This window comes from Monodon monoceros, unplaced genomic scaffold, assembly GCF_005190385.1.
Source record: "Monodon monoceros isolate NGI ecotype Baffin Bay Population unplaced genomic scaffold, NGI_Narwhal_1 Super_Scaffold_5, whole genome shotgun sequence".
Classification (NCBI taxonomy): domain Eukaryota; kingdom Metazoa; phylum Chordata; class Mammalia; order Artiodactyla; family Monodontidae; genus Monodon; species Monodon monoceros.
Window position 1 is genome coordinate 90,662,444 of NW_021703782.1, and position 17,541 is coordinate 90,679,984.

Consider the following 17,541-nt stretch of genomic DNA (forward strand, 5'->3'; position numbering starts at 1 on the left):
TTTAGAAAAGTAAAAGCCCAGCATCTTAAACTGACTTCCTCTTCCAGGTGCTAAAAATCTTGTAAAGGACTCAGAGCAACGAAATTCATATTGGAAGCATAAAATCACGTACCAGAGAACTGGGGAAATGTTCAGGTCACTTCACCTCTTACCTTTAGAGACACTTCATAAAACATACTCACCTGTTCCAGTTTGGCCACAGTTTGTCCCTACGAGCGTGAATTGTGAAGGGCATCTCAAGGACCTCTTCCTAAGAGGGTCCTCAAAGACCACTTAATAAGGAGCCTGACATCTTCCTAAACCTTTAAAATCCATCATCCCAAGGGACCCCACCCACCAACAATAGAAGGGTAGGTATGATTCTGACTTTGGGGATGGGGACGCTTGACTCAGGGTGCTGTGGCTTGCCCTAGGCTGAGCCCGGCTTCGAGCCGGAGAGGCAGCGGTGGGTGGGCAGGGCCCGGGCGCGGGCTGGGGCCGGGAGGGGCGGGCACCTTACCGCGGCTTGCTGGAAGGCGCCCTTGGTGTAGGTGCCGCCACCGCGGTAGGTGATGGCCGGGATCTCGCGGCTGAGCAGCGCGCACTTGTGCTGGTGCGCGCGGCGGGAGGAGATGTAATCGACGCGCGGCACCACGTTGTTCTTGGACGAGAAGGTCACGATGGCCACGCGCGTGGCCGTGGACACCACGGGGAAGTCAGACAGCAGCTTACGGACGAACTTGAGCTCGCTGAGGAAGTTGGCTTGGCCCACGCTGGACGACTCGTCCACCAGGAAGACGAGCTCCAGGCGCTCGCTGAGCTCCCGCAGCCGCCGCACGCGTCGCCGGAAAGCCTGGCCCAGCCGCTCCACTTTGCTCTCCTCCGCCGCCGCGTCCTCGCCGGGCCCGGGCGGAGCGGGCAGCCGCCCCGGCGTCTCGGGCGCGGCCTCGGGGAAGAGGCGGAAGCTGAAATTGCGCGACGGGGACAGCTGCTGAAAGGTCGCCCAGCCCGAAACGAGCGCCAGACCCCAGCAACAAAAGGCCAGGCGCGCCCACATTGCGCTGGAGACGGAGCGGCCGCCCGGGGCGCAGGCGTCGGCCCGGCGCGGAGAGACGCTCAGCCGCCCGGCTCGCCGAGGGGCGTGCGCAGCGCGGGGCTCGGGGCACGGGACGGCGGCCGCGAGCCTCAGCGCCCTCTCATCTGACACTGGGGACACAGTCCAACCTCCTCCGGCCGCCCGGGGACAAGGGATGGAACGGCGCGCACTCGCTACCCCTCTCGCTCTCGTCTTTTCTCTCCCCTCTCTCCTCCTCCTCGCTCTCCCTGAAGCCTATAAAATGTTTGAAGGAAAGGGGGCAGTCAAGAAAAATCTCCCGCTTCCCTCCTTCTCTCCCTCCTATCTCTGTCTCTCCCTCTCCCCTCTCCTTCCTCTATCTCTGCCTCTATCTCTCTCCTCCCCCTTCTCATTCTCCTCCCGAGTTCAAGCCAAAGACTCTCGGAGATTCCATGACACCAGAACCCCGCGTCTGTCAGGCTGTCAACATTCCCGCAGCAAGCGCACCAGCGCCGAAGCCCTGATTGATCCCATATGTCTGGCAGGAGCTGCAGAGGAATTCACTGGAGATGGATCCAGATACCGAGAGTGCCACAGTAATTGGAAACACTTCGTAGAGGAAACACACACGGACTGGCCAGGGAGTTGAAAGCATCCTTTGAAAATTGCTTGCTCACCTTTTGTGTCTCTTTTTCCCTCGCCGGTTCCTCAAAGCCCTCACCAAGTGGATGTTTATTTGACTTTGCTGGTGGGGCTTTCTGGTTGTGTGAGTGTGTCCTCTTGAGGGTCGCCTCAGATCACACCATATAGGGGTTGCATCTACCCCTATGCAGCCCATACGGATGATTTGTCATGGTGCTGCATTCATGCATTTATTTATTCATCCACTTGGTCACTCCTTCATTCATTCAACAAATAGTTTTGAGCACCTATTGTGTGCCAGGACACCTGGAATATAAGGAGGAACACAAATTGACATAGATCTTGTCCCCGAGGAACTTATACGGTAACAAGTGATGTGACCATTAACCAGATATTTCACAAATAACGTATATAATTACAGCTGACCATGCTAAGGCTATGAAGGAGATCTTAGGCAGATAGATTTGACCTTAGAAGACCAGGGAAGCCTTTGTGAAGGACATAAAGTTTGAGCTGAAATCTGATGATGAGCAAGGGTCCCTTTTCCCCAGTCCTCTTTCATGTGCCCGGTGGTCTGTTTCAACAGGTGAGACCCATAGAGGGCTATTTCCTTGGCTTTGAATGGTACCTGACACATAGCTACCTTGAAACACAAGTTGCCACCTGGGGGTAGTTTTTCCAAAACAAAACCCCGAAAGGGATGGTGCAAGTGCAAAGAAGGAGTAAACTTTGCATAAGAGGTGGAGTAAACTTGGTAAAAATGATTCTAGCTAGGAGTCAGGAGCCCTGTGTAGATATGCCTCTGCAATTGTATAAATCCTCTGAACCACTTCCAACTCTTGGCTTCAATTTCCACATCTGTTTCATGATGGAATTCAATGATCTCAGAGTTTCCTTTGTCTCTAATATTAGATGATTTAATTCCATCTATATTTAATGAAATACCTTCACAGTATATTGGTTGAAATGTTAGGGCTCTTGGAGTCTGTTTGCCCAGAATGAAGTCTTGGCTCTGCCATTCAGTAGTGGTATGACCTTGACATTAGTTTGCTCATCTGTAAAACGGAGTAATAATAATAGCGTATTAAAGGTTATTGTGAGGATATAATCATAAAAACAAAGTTCTTAGGCTAGTGCTTAGACTATAGCATGTACTCTACAAATGCTGGTTGCTATTATTGCCACATTTAACCATAAATACTCTTCAAATCCTCATTTTTCTAGGATTTTTCTATTTGACCATCTACCGTGCTAGAATATTAGATACTGAGGATTTAAAGCTGAATAAGACTCAGTTCCAGTCTTCCAGAAGTTCACAGGATATCAGAAGAGAACACAGACTTGCAAACAATTACAGAGCAGTAGGACGATTGCAAGGATGGAGAGAGCAAGAAGAGAAAGTTCTCGATCTTCCCCGGGAATAAGCAAGACCTCATTTGAGCTGAGACTTTAAAAAAAGAGAAAGTCTGTCCAAATTTCATCTACTCGGTGTTATTTCGAATACATCATTAAGAGCTAACATTTTAGGACCTTTATGTGCCAGGCACTGTGCAGCTACTATGTGTATTTGCTCATATACTCCCAAAGAAACCCAGGGGTGTAGACGATTGCTTTAGGACTTTCTGGTTGCAAGCAATAGGCACCCAACTTCTCCTTGCTGTAAACAAGAAGGGATTGCTTTGCTCAGTAACTAAACTGGACAAAAGGTAGTGGTGGACTGGTCTCAAAAAGCCTTGGAAAAGGAAATCAAGAACTACGTAAGTCTTCCATTTTTCTCTCTCTTCTGCTTCTCTTTGCATGTTGGATTAAGTTTCTGTCTTTGGATTTATGACCTGAGAAGGAAAGACTCTTCCCCCTAAGCTCAAGTTAAAAAAAAAATCAAGAAAAACCACCACCCCCATGACCCCAAAGAAAGACTCCACTAAAGCAAGCATGGGTTATATGCCCATTCCTTAGCCCAGCACTGTGATGAAGGGGATGGGCCATTATTATTGTCCTAATTTAGGTCATATGCTCACTGTGGCAGAGACTCCTAGTCACCTACCTACCATATCTGGTCTCCCCTTCTTGAATAACAATAGAGCTCTTGAGTTTTAGCTGGGCACAAAGGTACCCAAAATAAAGATTACATATCCCAGCCTCCCTTACAGATGAATGTGACCGTGACGCTAGAATCTGGGTAATGACATATAAATCCTGGCTCTGTGTGGCAGCTTCGAGAAAACCTCTTTAAAAGACAGCTGCTTCTTTTGTTGGTTGTCTCCTTTCTTCCCTTATTCCATTTTCTGCCTGGAACATGAATATGGTGTCAGACCTCTAGCAGCCATCTTGGATCATGAGAATAATGGTCACATTATAGCAACAGCTGAGTAGTAATCTAGAACGAGCCTGGGTTCCTGCAGACTTCACAGAGCAAAACCACCACAGTCATCTCAGATTGCCTATCTACCCCTTTTAATTGAGTTTTCCTGTTACATTCAGCTGAACTTTATCCTGTATAATAAACTCAAACCTGTAGCCATGGAAGCTCTCCTCTCAATATATGCTTTCATAAATGCTATGGCAGAGAAAAGAGGACATACATAGTGAGTTACTCACTACCCCCAAAAGTGACACACATCACTTCTGCTTCATTTCATTGTCCAAAAAAAGATGCATGGCCATGTCCAATTCCAAAGGTTGGGAAGTACAATCCTACCATAGTCCTAGAAAGCAGAAAGTAGAAATATTTAGTGAACAGAGCAAATAAAGACCATATTGAGTCACCTGAATTGGGAAGACAGTTGAGTTCAAAAAGCAAAGTGGAGACAAAACCCTGGGAAGCTTAGTCTGCCCTAAAATTGAGGAGGTTCCTATAGGAAAGTTATAAATCAATTTCTGCAAGGACTTTCTGATCTTTAGTTTGGGATAATAAATTCACCTGATGCCTGCTGTATTACATATAACCGTGATGAATTACGTAGCAGTGGTTGACTCTAGCAGGAGTTTGTAATTGAGAAGCTGTGGACATTTGATTAAATTCTTCTTTTCTACATTTTTCATCCCATGAAAAATGTTCCAGAAGCAACCTAAAGGTACTGAAATGACAACATGGAGCCAGACTGAGAAAAAACTACCTGGGATTCATCTCATGACATAAAGACTTACGTGGAAAAAAAAAAAACAAAACGTGTGTTGGTGGTGTAAGGGATGGGGCACGCCTTATATTCTCCTCACCACCTGCACCCTGATCAACAAGAAACTGAACTTCAATCCCTGTCTATCCAATGGGACTTGTGTAAAGGACACCCACCTTCACCCCACCCTTCACTGCAACCACCTTCCTACATTAAAGCAGGTGCTGTAAAAAGACAGGACAGATTTGTAGGGGGGGGAGAGATAGAAGGGGAAGTGAGGAAGAAAGAAGAGAGTGGTGCCGGCAAAGGTCCTTCTGAGATGTCAAGAATCAAGTCCAGTAAATGGAAGCAGAGGCAGGAAAAGTTTCAGTTTCCATGCATGTTGGGCATAGTGTCTTGTTTTGTTTTAAAATCTATCACACAGTGTTAGTGAATCACAGCGACAGGCAGTAGGGACAGTAGGAAGATGCCACCTTGTGACTGTATTTTATAAGACTATCAGTTGTGAATTTAACAAAGACATTCTCCCCTGCACAGATTGTTTCTTTAAGTAGAAGTATCTGAAGGTGGAGTTCATGATGGAAAAGTCTTAGCAGTGGACACTGTAAACAATTAAAAAGCAGTAAACATAAGAAAATGTTATAACACTAGATACAGATAAAAAATTTTAAATACATATCATTTTATGTGTCTTATTTCATTTAATCCTGCCATAAATCCTGAAATATAGTGGGTACTCCATTTTTATGGGTGAAGAAATAAAGCTATATGAGGTAGCCATAAAGTCTGGAAATAAAAATGGTTTATTGCTATTACATTTCAATGCATGGTGTGTTTAACGTGTTGTCCCTTGCTAGCAGCGCAAGCTTGCAGTGAAGGTGGTAATTAACACATCATGTGTGTCCATCCCTGCATTTGTATGTACAGTGCACTGCCTCAGATAATTTTGGTCTCTGATTTCTGTGGACAAAACCTGAGCCTTTAACAAACCCCAGAGGAAGGAATCAAGGGAGTTCAGATCTGGCAGCTTCCTTCACACAACCGTGTCAGCCAAACCAGTTTTGGAAATTATCCAACTCACCTTCTGGCTTAACGGGTGGTGAGTGTGCCAGTCTGTTGGAACCACTCCTGGCACCCTTCCCCTAGCCTGTCATATGCTGGCATTAACTGGTTACATGATAAAATACATCTTTTCAGACACGTTACTTCAAAGAAAAATGGTCCCGAGACACGTGCTTTCCACAGGTCACACCACACCATCACCTTTGCCTTGTGTTTGGGTGGCTGAAGTTCAGTGTGGGTTGTCTTGATTGTCTCCTGACCCCGCACTGCCTCTACTGTTTGCCTCCCCTTTTACATAAACAGTAGCTTGGTCTCAGTCTTTGGCATTCTTAGCCAGGAGATCTGAGCTCCTTGAGCACATTTCCAAACAACAATTGGGATTATCCTCAGCTGAAGTTTGTAGGACTTAACATCTTGAACTGGTGAAAGGCACATGGATTGAGAATTTTTCATGTGGTACTGAGAAGTACTCCCAGTTTCTAGAAGGCTCTTTGAGCTATTATGTCCACAGTGACCATGTCCTTTACCTCTTCAGAAACAGTCATCCACAAAACAGTGTGCCCAAAACATTGCCTGTGTTCCTGAATTTATGAACCAGCCTTCCAAAGGTGCTCTCTTCCAGGACACGCATTGAAGGACTCAGATTCACTGACAGGACCAGCCCTCACGTCCACTTAGAAGCAGCAGCATAATGTGTTCACCTTTCCTCATCTTCAACCTGTAAAAAATAAAACAGCATCATTTATGTTTCTAGCTATTATATCCAAGGTCAAGGCTTGAACCAAACTCCATTTGTGATTTTCACCGTAATTCTTGAGGTTGCTCTGCTAAAAACAAATAATAATGATGATAAAAGTTTTTAAAAGGCATATTCTTTTTATCTTTCTCTTTTCTTTCTCCCACCAGTGTGTGGAATACAAAGAGATCAGTAAAGATAATTTCCTGTTGACAAATTATGACACCACCACTCCCATCTGGAGGCAGCTATAACTATAGTTACTTTATAGAATTTATTTTTAAATTATCATGCAGTAAAATTAACTTTTTGTGGGTGCACAGTTCCATGAATTCAAACACATATACAGATTCATGTAACCACACCCACGATCAGGCGACAGAACAGTTCCATCACTCCAAAAACCTCCCTTTGCAGTTACACCCTCCCCTCACTCCTAATCCCTGGCAACCCACTGATCTGTTCTCCATCACTACAGTTTTGTCTTTTCAAGAATCATATAAACGGAATCATACAGTATGTAATTTTCTGAGACTAGCGTTTTTCACTCAGCAAAAGAACTTTGAAATTCATCTAAGTTTGTGTACAGGTGTTTATATGAAGTTAAATTTTTATTGACTTAGAATAAATACCCAGGGATAGGATTACTAAATCATATGGTAAAGTATGTTTAATGTTTTAAGAAACTGCACAAATGTTTTTCAGAGTGGTGCATGTACCATTGCTCATTCACAATAGAAATGTATCAGTTCTAGTGGTTCTGCATCCCATCCAGCACCTGGTACTTCGTGTCTGTGTGTGTGTACACATATAATTGTATGGGTACATATATATAATATATATATAATATATATAATTCTAGATTGATAGTCCTCTTTCTCTGTCATCTTGAGTCCACTATTGAGCCCATTCAGCAAATTTTAAATTTCAGTTCTTATATTTTTCAGTTCTAAAATTTTAATTTGATTCTTCTTTATATCTTCTATTTGTTGGAAGAACATTTCTATTTTTCCATTTGTTCAAGGGAGTTTATAATTGCTTGTTGAAGCATTTGTATGATAGCTGCTTTGTGATATAATCCAATATCTGTCAGCTGGCGTTGTCTTTTCCCATAAAAGTTGTGATTTCTTTTTTTTTTGGATGGCAAATTGAATTGTTTCCAGAGTATTTTGAATATCATGTTATGAAATTCTGAGTCTTATTTAAGTCCTATAGAAAGAATTGATTTTTTTTTTTTTTGAGCTGGCACTTCTGTGGGATCTGGCTCCAGTGTTATTTCAGATTTCAAAGTTTTTGCAATGCTATTAAGATTTTTCCTGTGTGTGAGGCCCCAGCGGTCAATCTGGGATCTGGGGGGCGTTCTCTTTTATAGTTCAGCGGCTAACTGAGCTCAGATGCCTGCATGGGCAGCTCAGAAGCTCCAAAGCCATCTGTTCCTCCTGATCTCCCCCCATTACACTCCACTTTTCTGGGGGCTCCCCTTTTCAGTCCTTTGCCCCGAAAACCTGAGACTTTAGTTGCCTCACTCTCCTGCTTACTTCTGTGACTATGTTTTGCATTTGGGCCAAATGGTAGGAGGACAGTGAGGTTCTGCCCCATCCTCCTGAGTTTACAAATCCACTGATAAGAGAGGAAGCTTCTTCCTCCAAGTTTTGGGTCCTGCTGTTGCTTTGCAGCCTCTGCCATCACTGCTGCTGCCAAGACATTGCCTGAGATTTGGGAAATATTGTACAAAAACAGGGAGAGGAAAAACAAACACATACACTCTCTCTTTCCCACTCTTCTGCACCTATGCCTACCTATGGGCTTCAGACTATTGCACGGAGTCCCAGAGGATCCTAGAAGGGGAAGAAAATGGTAAACTCACTGCTGGTTCAGTGGTACTTTAAATTCTGGTCTTCTTCCCCAAGCTACCTGCTACTGTTAACTTTCTGAGTCCTCAAATAGTGGCTCCACGCACCCTATAGATTTTATAGTTGTCATTAGACAGGGTGGAATGTATTTACACCTTCTTACTTAGAACTAGTACCATCACTTTATATTTGAATAGTGATTTTATTTTCCTTCATTACTCTTCCAAGGTTATCTGTTCATTTAAATTTTTATACTTCTTAAGAAAGTCTTAGTAATTTAAATTCTGTTAGGAAATTGTCCTTAATTTAAATGTAGACTTAAAATTTATCAACGTAAAGATTTAAGTAGCATACATTGTCAATTATTATATTCTCCTCCATATGTATGGTATTAGTTTCTTTCCAATGTTATATATTGGTAATTTGACTTTTTTTTCTCTTGATTACTCTCACAAACATTTTATCTATTTTGTGGTGCCTTTTACAGAACACTTGGACTCTTTGCTTTTTGATACATTAATTTATGCTTTTATCTTGAATAATTTTTTTGTAGTTCCAAAACTTGAGTCCTTTCTTTATTTGTTTTCACTTATTTTTTGTTCGTTTGTTTGTTTTTTGCGGTACACGGGCCTCTCACTGTTGTGGCCTCTCCCGTTGTGGAGCACAGGCTCCGGACGCACAGGCTCAGCGGCCATGGCTCACGGGCCCAGCCGCTCCGCGGCATGTGGGATCCTCCCGGACCGGGGCACAAACCCGTGTCCCCTGCATCGGCAGGCGGACTCAACCACTGCGCCACCAGGGAAGCCCTATTCTGTTTTTTAAATAGAGCTCTTGCAGATATCATTTCCACTGAGTATAACTTTAGCTCAATCTCATGTGTAGTGTCATTATTGTTCTCTAAACAACATGTAATTAGACTTTTATTGCCTCTTTGGCCCATAAATTATTGAAGTGGGAAATTTATTTTATTTTATTTTTATGTTATTATTTTAACTCAGTGTTTTTACGTCTTGTTAAACTATTTTTAAGTTAATTTTCAGGTTTATTTCATTGAGGTCTGAGAACAGGACTGCACATTTTTTGTTCTTATTGAAATTTCTTAGGATACAGTAAAACATACCATTAGATTTTGGGAAAAAAATAAGCATTTTTGGTTGTAAGATATAAATTCATCTATCTTATAAATCAACTTTATTGTATACATTACTCAAATACTCCATATCCGCATTCACTTTAATCTGTTCCATCTGTTCAAGACTGTAAGTATGTTAAAATCTGGTACAGTCATTTTTTGACACTTTTTACTTATGTTTTTGGGGTTTGCTTTATATTTTTGTGATATATTAAATTTTATGCATAAATGTTTGTAAAAGTTATATTCTCTGTGAATAAATACTCATTAACAAGCTAACTTCATAACTTCAACAACATAAAATCAGCTTTATTCATTTAATATATTTACCTTGAATTTTACTATGTCTGGATAGCACCTCAGCTTTACTACAACTATATTATCATGATCATTATCAATATCACTGTTTTTAATTCGCTTGATATTTCCTTACTCAGTCTTTTTTATCTCCCTCTTTAGTCTGTCTCTCTTTGAAATGTCTTAGGAGGAGGAGATTAGATTTCTGATGGATTAAAGAGACAAATATGAATTAAATCATAAAGAAACCAGAAGAATACACAGATGAACATTTATAAGATTGTAGCGTGTGGAAGGTTTTAATCATGTAAACGAAGGAAGAAATCACAAAGCGAAACATTAATTTGACCACGTAGCAATGAACACTCTTATCATCATAAAATATCATAAACAAATTAAAAGGACAATGACAAACTGGAAAATGGCAGAAAAAATTTTATCATCCTTATGTATAAAAAGCATTCTTTTTGAGTCTACATTAGCAAGACAACTGAAAATATAGACAAAGGGTAATGGAAAAGCGATTCTGAGAAGAATAAATTCAGATGGACACCAAGCATATGAATAACTATTGAACCACATTTATAATTATGGAAATATGCATTATAACAGAAACAAGAAACTTTTTTTTTCTGCATTTCATGTTGGCAAAAATTAATGAATATATATTCAACGCTGGAAGTGGCTAAGCCTGGGTTGGCAGAAACAAAGCACATGTGCTTCCATTCTTCAATCCCTCGTTGAGGTTAAACACCACTAATTTATCTCACCATTCTCTGCTGCTGGACCCAGATGTGGTCTCGCAGTCCTTCCCATCAAGGAGTACCAAGTCACCACTACTAACTAACTGATGCTAGTACTCCAATGGAATGTATTTGCCATTCCTAAAGTTTAACGAAAGTGGAGCTATTCTACATGGCTAGCCCTTGGCAGCCTAATTCAATAATATGATTTTTTTTTAAGGTATGATAATGATCATATCCTTTAGCTAAGAATCCTTTCTAAGGAGAAAATCAGAGACGAGTACACACATTTATGTACAAGGCTGGAATTTACGGTACTAATTATAAACGTAAAATGTTAGGAACATTGGAAATAATCTTAACGTATAATAATAAGAGAATGGGGACTTCCCTGCTGGCGCAATGGTTAAGAATCCACCTGCCAATGCAGGGAACAAGGGTTTGAGCCCTGGTCCGGGAAGATCCCACATGCTGCAGAGCAACTAAGCCCCTGCGCCACAACTACTGAGCCTGTGCTCTAGAGCCCGCGAGCCACAACTACTGAGCCCGCATGCCACAGCTACTGAAGCCCACGCACCTAGAGCCCATGCTTTGCAACAAGAGAAGCCACTGCAATGAGAAGCCCGCAACGAAGAGTAGCCTCTGCTCACCGCAACTAGAGAAAGCCTGCCTGCAGCAATGAAGACCCAACGTGGCCAAAAATAAATTAATTAATTAATTAATTTAAAAAAATAAGAGAATGGTTAGATGAAGCATATTAAATACATAAAAAGAAAATTTAGTCATTATGCTTATAGTTTCAAAAAAATTTAATGCTATAAAAATACTCAGTACATCCTGTTAAATTGGGATAGGGGAGGCAAAAAACCCACTGGTGTCATGTGAATTGTTTTAAAAAATATGCACATAGAAAACCATGATGAAAGGAAACATACAAATATGTAATAATGTTTATCTTAGGTAGAACAATAACTATCAATTCTTATTTCATGCATTATATGTTGAGAGGGTAGAGAAACAGACTCTACCTCTTGATAGGGGAGTAGCGAGATCACGTGGCAGAAGATCATGTGGAAGAAAAATATTAGTGTGGACCTCTTTGGAAAATACATTCTGTCACTCAATATTAGAAGCAAATCTGTCACTTTTGGGAATCTCCTACCTGCTCTTCAACTTGCCAGTCTCATACTTGAGAATTCTAACTCTCCAGAGAGCTTTAATATATTCAGTGGCTCTTCAGCTGATGTAGGTCTAAAAAATAGGAACTTCTCTCTTATTTCACTACTTTATAAAGAAACAATTTGCAGTGGCATAATTTATCCCTTGTGGAATGTGATTTGATCTCAGACTTACAATGTTTGCAAACTGGTACAGTTTAAAATGAAGCAACATACCCCACTAATTTCTGTTTATCCTGTTAATTTGTGCATTGTTTTCCTCCAGCCAGATGTTTCTTATACTTAATTTGCCTAACAATATTCAGACTAGAAAACCATTCTAGCATTAAAATGATGCACCAAACATACCCACATTAATTTTCCATATCCTTGGCTCTTTCTAGATCTGCCTTGCATTTTTCAACATCCTTAATTTCTATTGAACTCAGATGGAATCTATGTTTGCCAGGAAAGAAAGAAAACAAAACATGTGACAGCACTTTATATTTTTCCATGCCATATGGAAAAAGCTCAAAGACATAATATAGTCTTAAAAATCATGCTGGTGTGTGTGATTTTTAAGAGTATATTGTATCTTCAGACTTGAAACCATAATACTCCTAGAAGAAAACATAGGAAGGACACTCAGTGACGTAGGTCTTAGAAACATATTTTTGGGTATGTCTCCTTAGGGAAGAGAAACAAAAGCAAAAATAAGCAAATGGGACCTCCGCAAACTTAAAAACTTTTGCACAGTGAAGGAAACCATCAACAAAACCAAAAGGCAACCTACTGAATAAGAGAAGACATTTGCAAACGACATATCTGATAAGGGGTTAATATCCAAAATGTATAAAGAACTCATACAACTCCATATAAAAAAACTAACAACCCAATTAAAAAATGGGCAGAAGAGCTGAATAGGCATTTTCCCAAAGACATATACAGATGGCCAACAGGCGTATGAAAAGATGCTCAACATCACTAATCATCAGGGAGATGCAAATTAAAACTACAATGAGATATCATCTCACACCTGTCAGAATGGCTATCATCAAAAAGTCCAGAAATAACAAGTGGTGGTTATGATGTGGGGAAAAGGGAGGGAACCCTCATACACTGTTTGTGGGAATGTAAACTGTTACAGCAACTATGGAAAACAGTATGGAGGTTCCTCAAAATGTTAAAGATAGAACTACCAGATGACCCAGAAATTCCACACCTAGGTATGTATCTGAAGAAAATGAAAACACTAATACAGAAAGATATATGTGTCCCAATGTTCACAGCAACATTATTTACAATAGACAAGATATGGAAGCAACCTAAGTATATATCAACAGATGAATGGATGTAATACACACACACATACATACACACACACACACACACACACACACACACAGAATGGAATACTACTCAGCTATACAAAAGAATGAATTTCTGCCACTTGCAATAACATGGATGGACCTGGAGGGTATTATGCTTCATGAAATAAGTCAGACAGAAAAAGACAAATACTGTATGTTTTCACTTATATGCAGAATCTAAACAATAAAATGAATGAATATAATAAAACAGAAACAGATTCACAGATATAGAAAACAAACTAGAGGGGAGACGGGTCGGGGAGAAGCAAGATAGGTGAAGGGGATTAAGAGATATAGACAAATAGATATAAAATAAATAAGTTATAAGGATATAATATACACATGGGAATATAGCCAATATTTTATAATAACTTTACATGGAGTATAATCTATAAAAATATTGAGTCACTATGCTATACACCTGAAACTAATGGTGTAAGTCAGTTATACTGCAATTTAAAAATATCATGCACACCGGGCATTTAAGCAAGTATGGTAGACAACCTTTGAAACGGCCTCTAATGACACCTGCCTCCTGATATGCGTGTCTTTGTAATTCTTTCCCCTTGAATGTGGGTTGTCCTTAATGACTGACTTCCAACAATAAAATATGACAAAAGTGTTGGGATGTCACCTTCAAGATTAAGTTACAAAAGACTCTGTTTTCCATTCTGCTCACTCTCCCCCTCTCTTGCTCTGAGGAAAGCCAGTTGCCATGTCGTGAGATGCCTGATGGAGAGGCCCACAGGGCAGGGAACTGATGTCTCTGGCCAAGAGCCAACAAGGGCCTGCAGTCTGTCAACAGACAGGTAGTAAGCTTCGAAGTGGGGCTCCTGAAGCCTTTCAACAGCCGTATGAGTGAGCGTGGAAGCAGAGCCGCCACTGTCAAGCCCTAAGATGACCGTAGCCCTGGGCAACATTGTGGCTGTAGTTTTTTGCAAGACACTTTGAGCCAGATAACCCAGCTTAGCAATACCTGGAAATGTCAGATATGAAATGTCAGATACGAAATGTCAGATATGAATAAAAAATGTCAGATACGAAATGTTTGTTGTGTTAAGCCACTGCATTTTAGGGTAATTTACCATGGCAGCAGCAATGTGGGCACCTAAAGCCCGTAAAGAAAACTCACGTCTCTGACTAGAGGAACAAATAAAAGGGCCCCTGTGGTTCAAAGAGTTTGGAGGGAATCACCATTATTTTCCATGTTTTCTCTTGCTACTTCATCCTGATGGCCTTCTCAGTAGCATGGACTGTACAACTTGAAAGAAACTCTGGCTTTCTGGTCCAAAAACCAGGGAAAGGAACCATAAGGGACAGAGTGTGTAGGGGAAATTGTAGGGAGAAGAGATCTGGAGAAAGAGATCCTCCAATTCTGTGTATGAACTGAGACAAGTCCTTAGTCATGAGCTGCAAATTCAGGGACAGACACAAAGAACCATAGCTTTGAGAGCTAGACTACAATATAAACCTGTATCCATTATTCTAGACTAACCCATATGAGGTGTGTGTGTGGAGCAGACCTAAACAGCACAGAAAGGGCTTTGAAAATTGAACTTACATTAGACTTGCCACAGAAGGAGAGACAGAATGTGTGGTCTAAACCTAACTGCGTTTACTCACTGTTAAAAGAGAAGACAAGAAATTGGTGTCCTGTTAAAATCCTCTGGAATTTAGAGGACCTAGAATCTCACAATATAATATTCAAAATGTCCAGGATACATCTCAAAATTACTTCAAAAAAAAAAAGGAAAAAAGAAGAATCTGATCACTTTTTATCATGAAGAGACAACCAACAAATGCAAACCCCCAGACTGTTCAGATATTTGAATTATCAGACAAAGATATTAAAACAGCTATTATAAACATGTCCCATAAGGTAAAGGTGAACACTCTAAAAATGTATAAAAAAAGAAGTTTTGAGCAGAGAAACTGTAAAAATGAACCAAATAGAAATTTAAAAACTGAAAAACGCAGTATCTGAAATTTTTAAAAAAATTACTGGATGGGCTCAATGGCAGAAGGGGATGACGATGACAAAGGAAATATTCAGTGAACTTGAAAATAGATAAACAGAAATTAGCCAATCTGAAGAACAAAGAGTCAAAAAAAGATTAGGGGGGAAAAAAGAACAAAATCTCTGGTACCTGTGGGACAGCATCAAAGTTCTAACTTTGTGTCATTAGAGTCCCAGAAGAGAGAAAAAATAGATTGGTACAAATATATATATATATATTTAAGAAATAACAGGTGAACACTCCTTAAATATAGTGAAAGACATAAATGTACAGATTCAAGTTCTGAGACCCATCACAGGACAAACTAAAAAAAAAATGCCTAGACACATCACAATCAAACTATCAAAAACCAAAGATTAAATTATATGTATTTTTAAATCTCTATCTATCTATATATATACACACATATATAAATTATACATATAGTAGTCAGAGACAAATGACATATTATGTACAGGGAAACAACAGTTTGAGTAACTAAGGATTTCTCATCAAAAATCATGGAGGCCAAAGTAGTTAAATAACATTCAAGCGCTGAAAGAAAGGAATCGTCAACCTCAAATTCAATAGCCAACGAAATGTCCTTCAGGAATAATAGCAAAATAAAGACATTTTCAGCTGATGGAAAATTAGAAGAATTAGAAAGCACCAGACCTGCTCTAAAAAACTGCTGAAGGAAGCTCTTAAAAGACAGAGAAAAATGATACAAGGGGTAAAGTGTAACTACAGAAATAAAGGAAGCGCAACAGAAATGGTAAATATCAAGGTAAATAGACTATTTTTCTCCTTTTACACATTCTCTTCAAATAAGTATAACTATCAAATGCAAAATTTACAACACTGTCTGATGGTATCTTTAATGTGAGTATATGAATATGTATTACAACTATAACATAAAGAAAGTGATGTAAGGAACCTATGTGGATGTAAGGCTTCTAAATTTCCACATGTTTCAATAAGAAGACAGAGACTTTTAGGTTAGATTTTCAAAAGGACTCAATTACATGTTAACCCATTTTAAATGTAAATATAGTAGACTGATAAAAGTAAAAGGAAGGTAAGAGATACACTGTGAAATCAATCACCAATCAAAAGGATACCTCAGTGGCTATATTATCACAGTCAGAGTAGACTTTAGAACAGGGAAATATTATCAGGGATAGCAGAGGACATTAAATACTGACAAAGGGGTGAATTCTAGAAGAAGATATAATAATCCTACATGTGTATGCTCCTAACAACAGACATCAAACTACATGAAGCAAAAACTGACGGAACTGAAAGAAGAAACAGACAAATTAACAAATATAGTGGGAGATATCTCTAGTCAGTAATTAACAGAAGAACTTGATAGAAAATCAGCAAGGACACAGAAGACTTAAGCAACAGTAATTGCCATTAATAGAACACTTTGTACAATTAGAGCAGAATATATCTTCAAGTGTTCATAGAACACTCACCAAGATAGATGCTATCCTGAGCCATAAAATGAGCCTTAATCAATTTACAAGAATTGAAACCATATGAAGTATGTGCTCACTATAATGGAATTAAACTAGAAATCAGAAATTAAACAGAGAAACATCTGGAAAAACCCCAAACATTTGGAAACGAAACAACCCATGGACCAAAGAAAAAAATCTCAAGGGAAATTAGAAAATATTCTTAACTGAATGAAAATGAAAATACACCATATCATAATTTATGGAATGTGGTTAAAGCAGTATTTAGAGAGAAATTTATAGCATTAAATGCTTGTATTTTAAAAGAAGGATGGTCTCAAGTTGATTTTCTAACCTCATATTAAGAAACTAGTAAAGAACAAATTAAACCCAAAACAAGTAGAAGGAAGGAAATAATGAACGCATTATTAGGGGAGTATACTCCCTAAATAAAGGAACAGAAATAAATGAAGTGGAAAACAGAAAAACAGTAGGGAAAATCAATGAAACCAAGGAATGGTTCTCTGATTAAAACTAGCCAGACAGACCATGGGGGAAAAAAGATGCAAATTACCAATATCAGGACTAAAAGGGGAGATATCACTACAGACCGCACACACATTACAAGGACAACAAAGGAATACTACAAACAACTCTATCACACAAATTGAACAACTTTTATGAGATGGACCAATTCCTTGAAAACTACAAACTACCAAAAGTCACCCAAACTAAATTTGGGGGGAATAGAGGGTATCTATCTCAGGAGACTCTCCAGGCTTTATTCAGGACCACTGCCTGCTCCCAGTATGCTGTTTCTCCAGCCTCAGGCTGAGTTCTCATCTCCATAACTCCAGCTACCATCAAATCTTAGTCCTGAATCTTGATCATTGTTTCATTAGTCCACCCTTTTTGCTATAAACCTCTAATTCCATCCCTC

The 17,541-nt window shown here is 39.9% G+C and overlaps 1 protein-coding gene across 1 annotated transcript in view; it reads right to left on the reverse strand.

Annotated features, from left to right (window-relative positions):
- Positions 1-1,370, reverse strand: part of SVEP1 (sushi, von Willebrand factor type A, EGF and pentraxin domain containing 1) — a 183,607-nt gene extending 182,237 nt beyond the window's left edge. The window contains exon 1 of the mRNA XM_029202810.1: positions 500-1,370. Coding sequence (XP_029058643.1) covers positions 500-1,036 — 537 coding nt within the window. The 5' untranslated portion in view covers positions 1,037-1,370. The remainder of the gene's footprint in view (positions 1-499) is intronic.
- Positions 1,371-17,541: the final 16,171 nt, after the last annotated feature.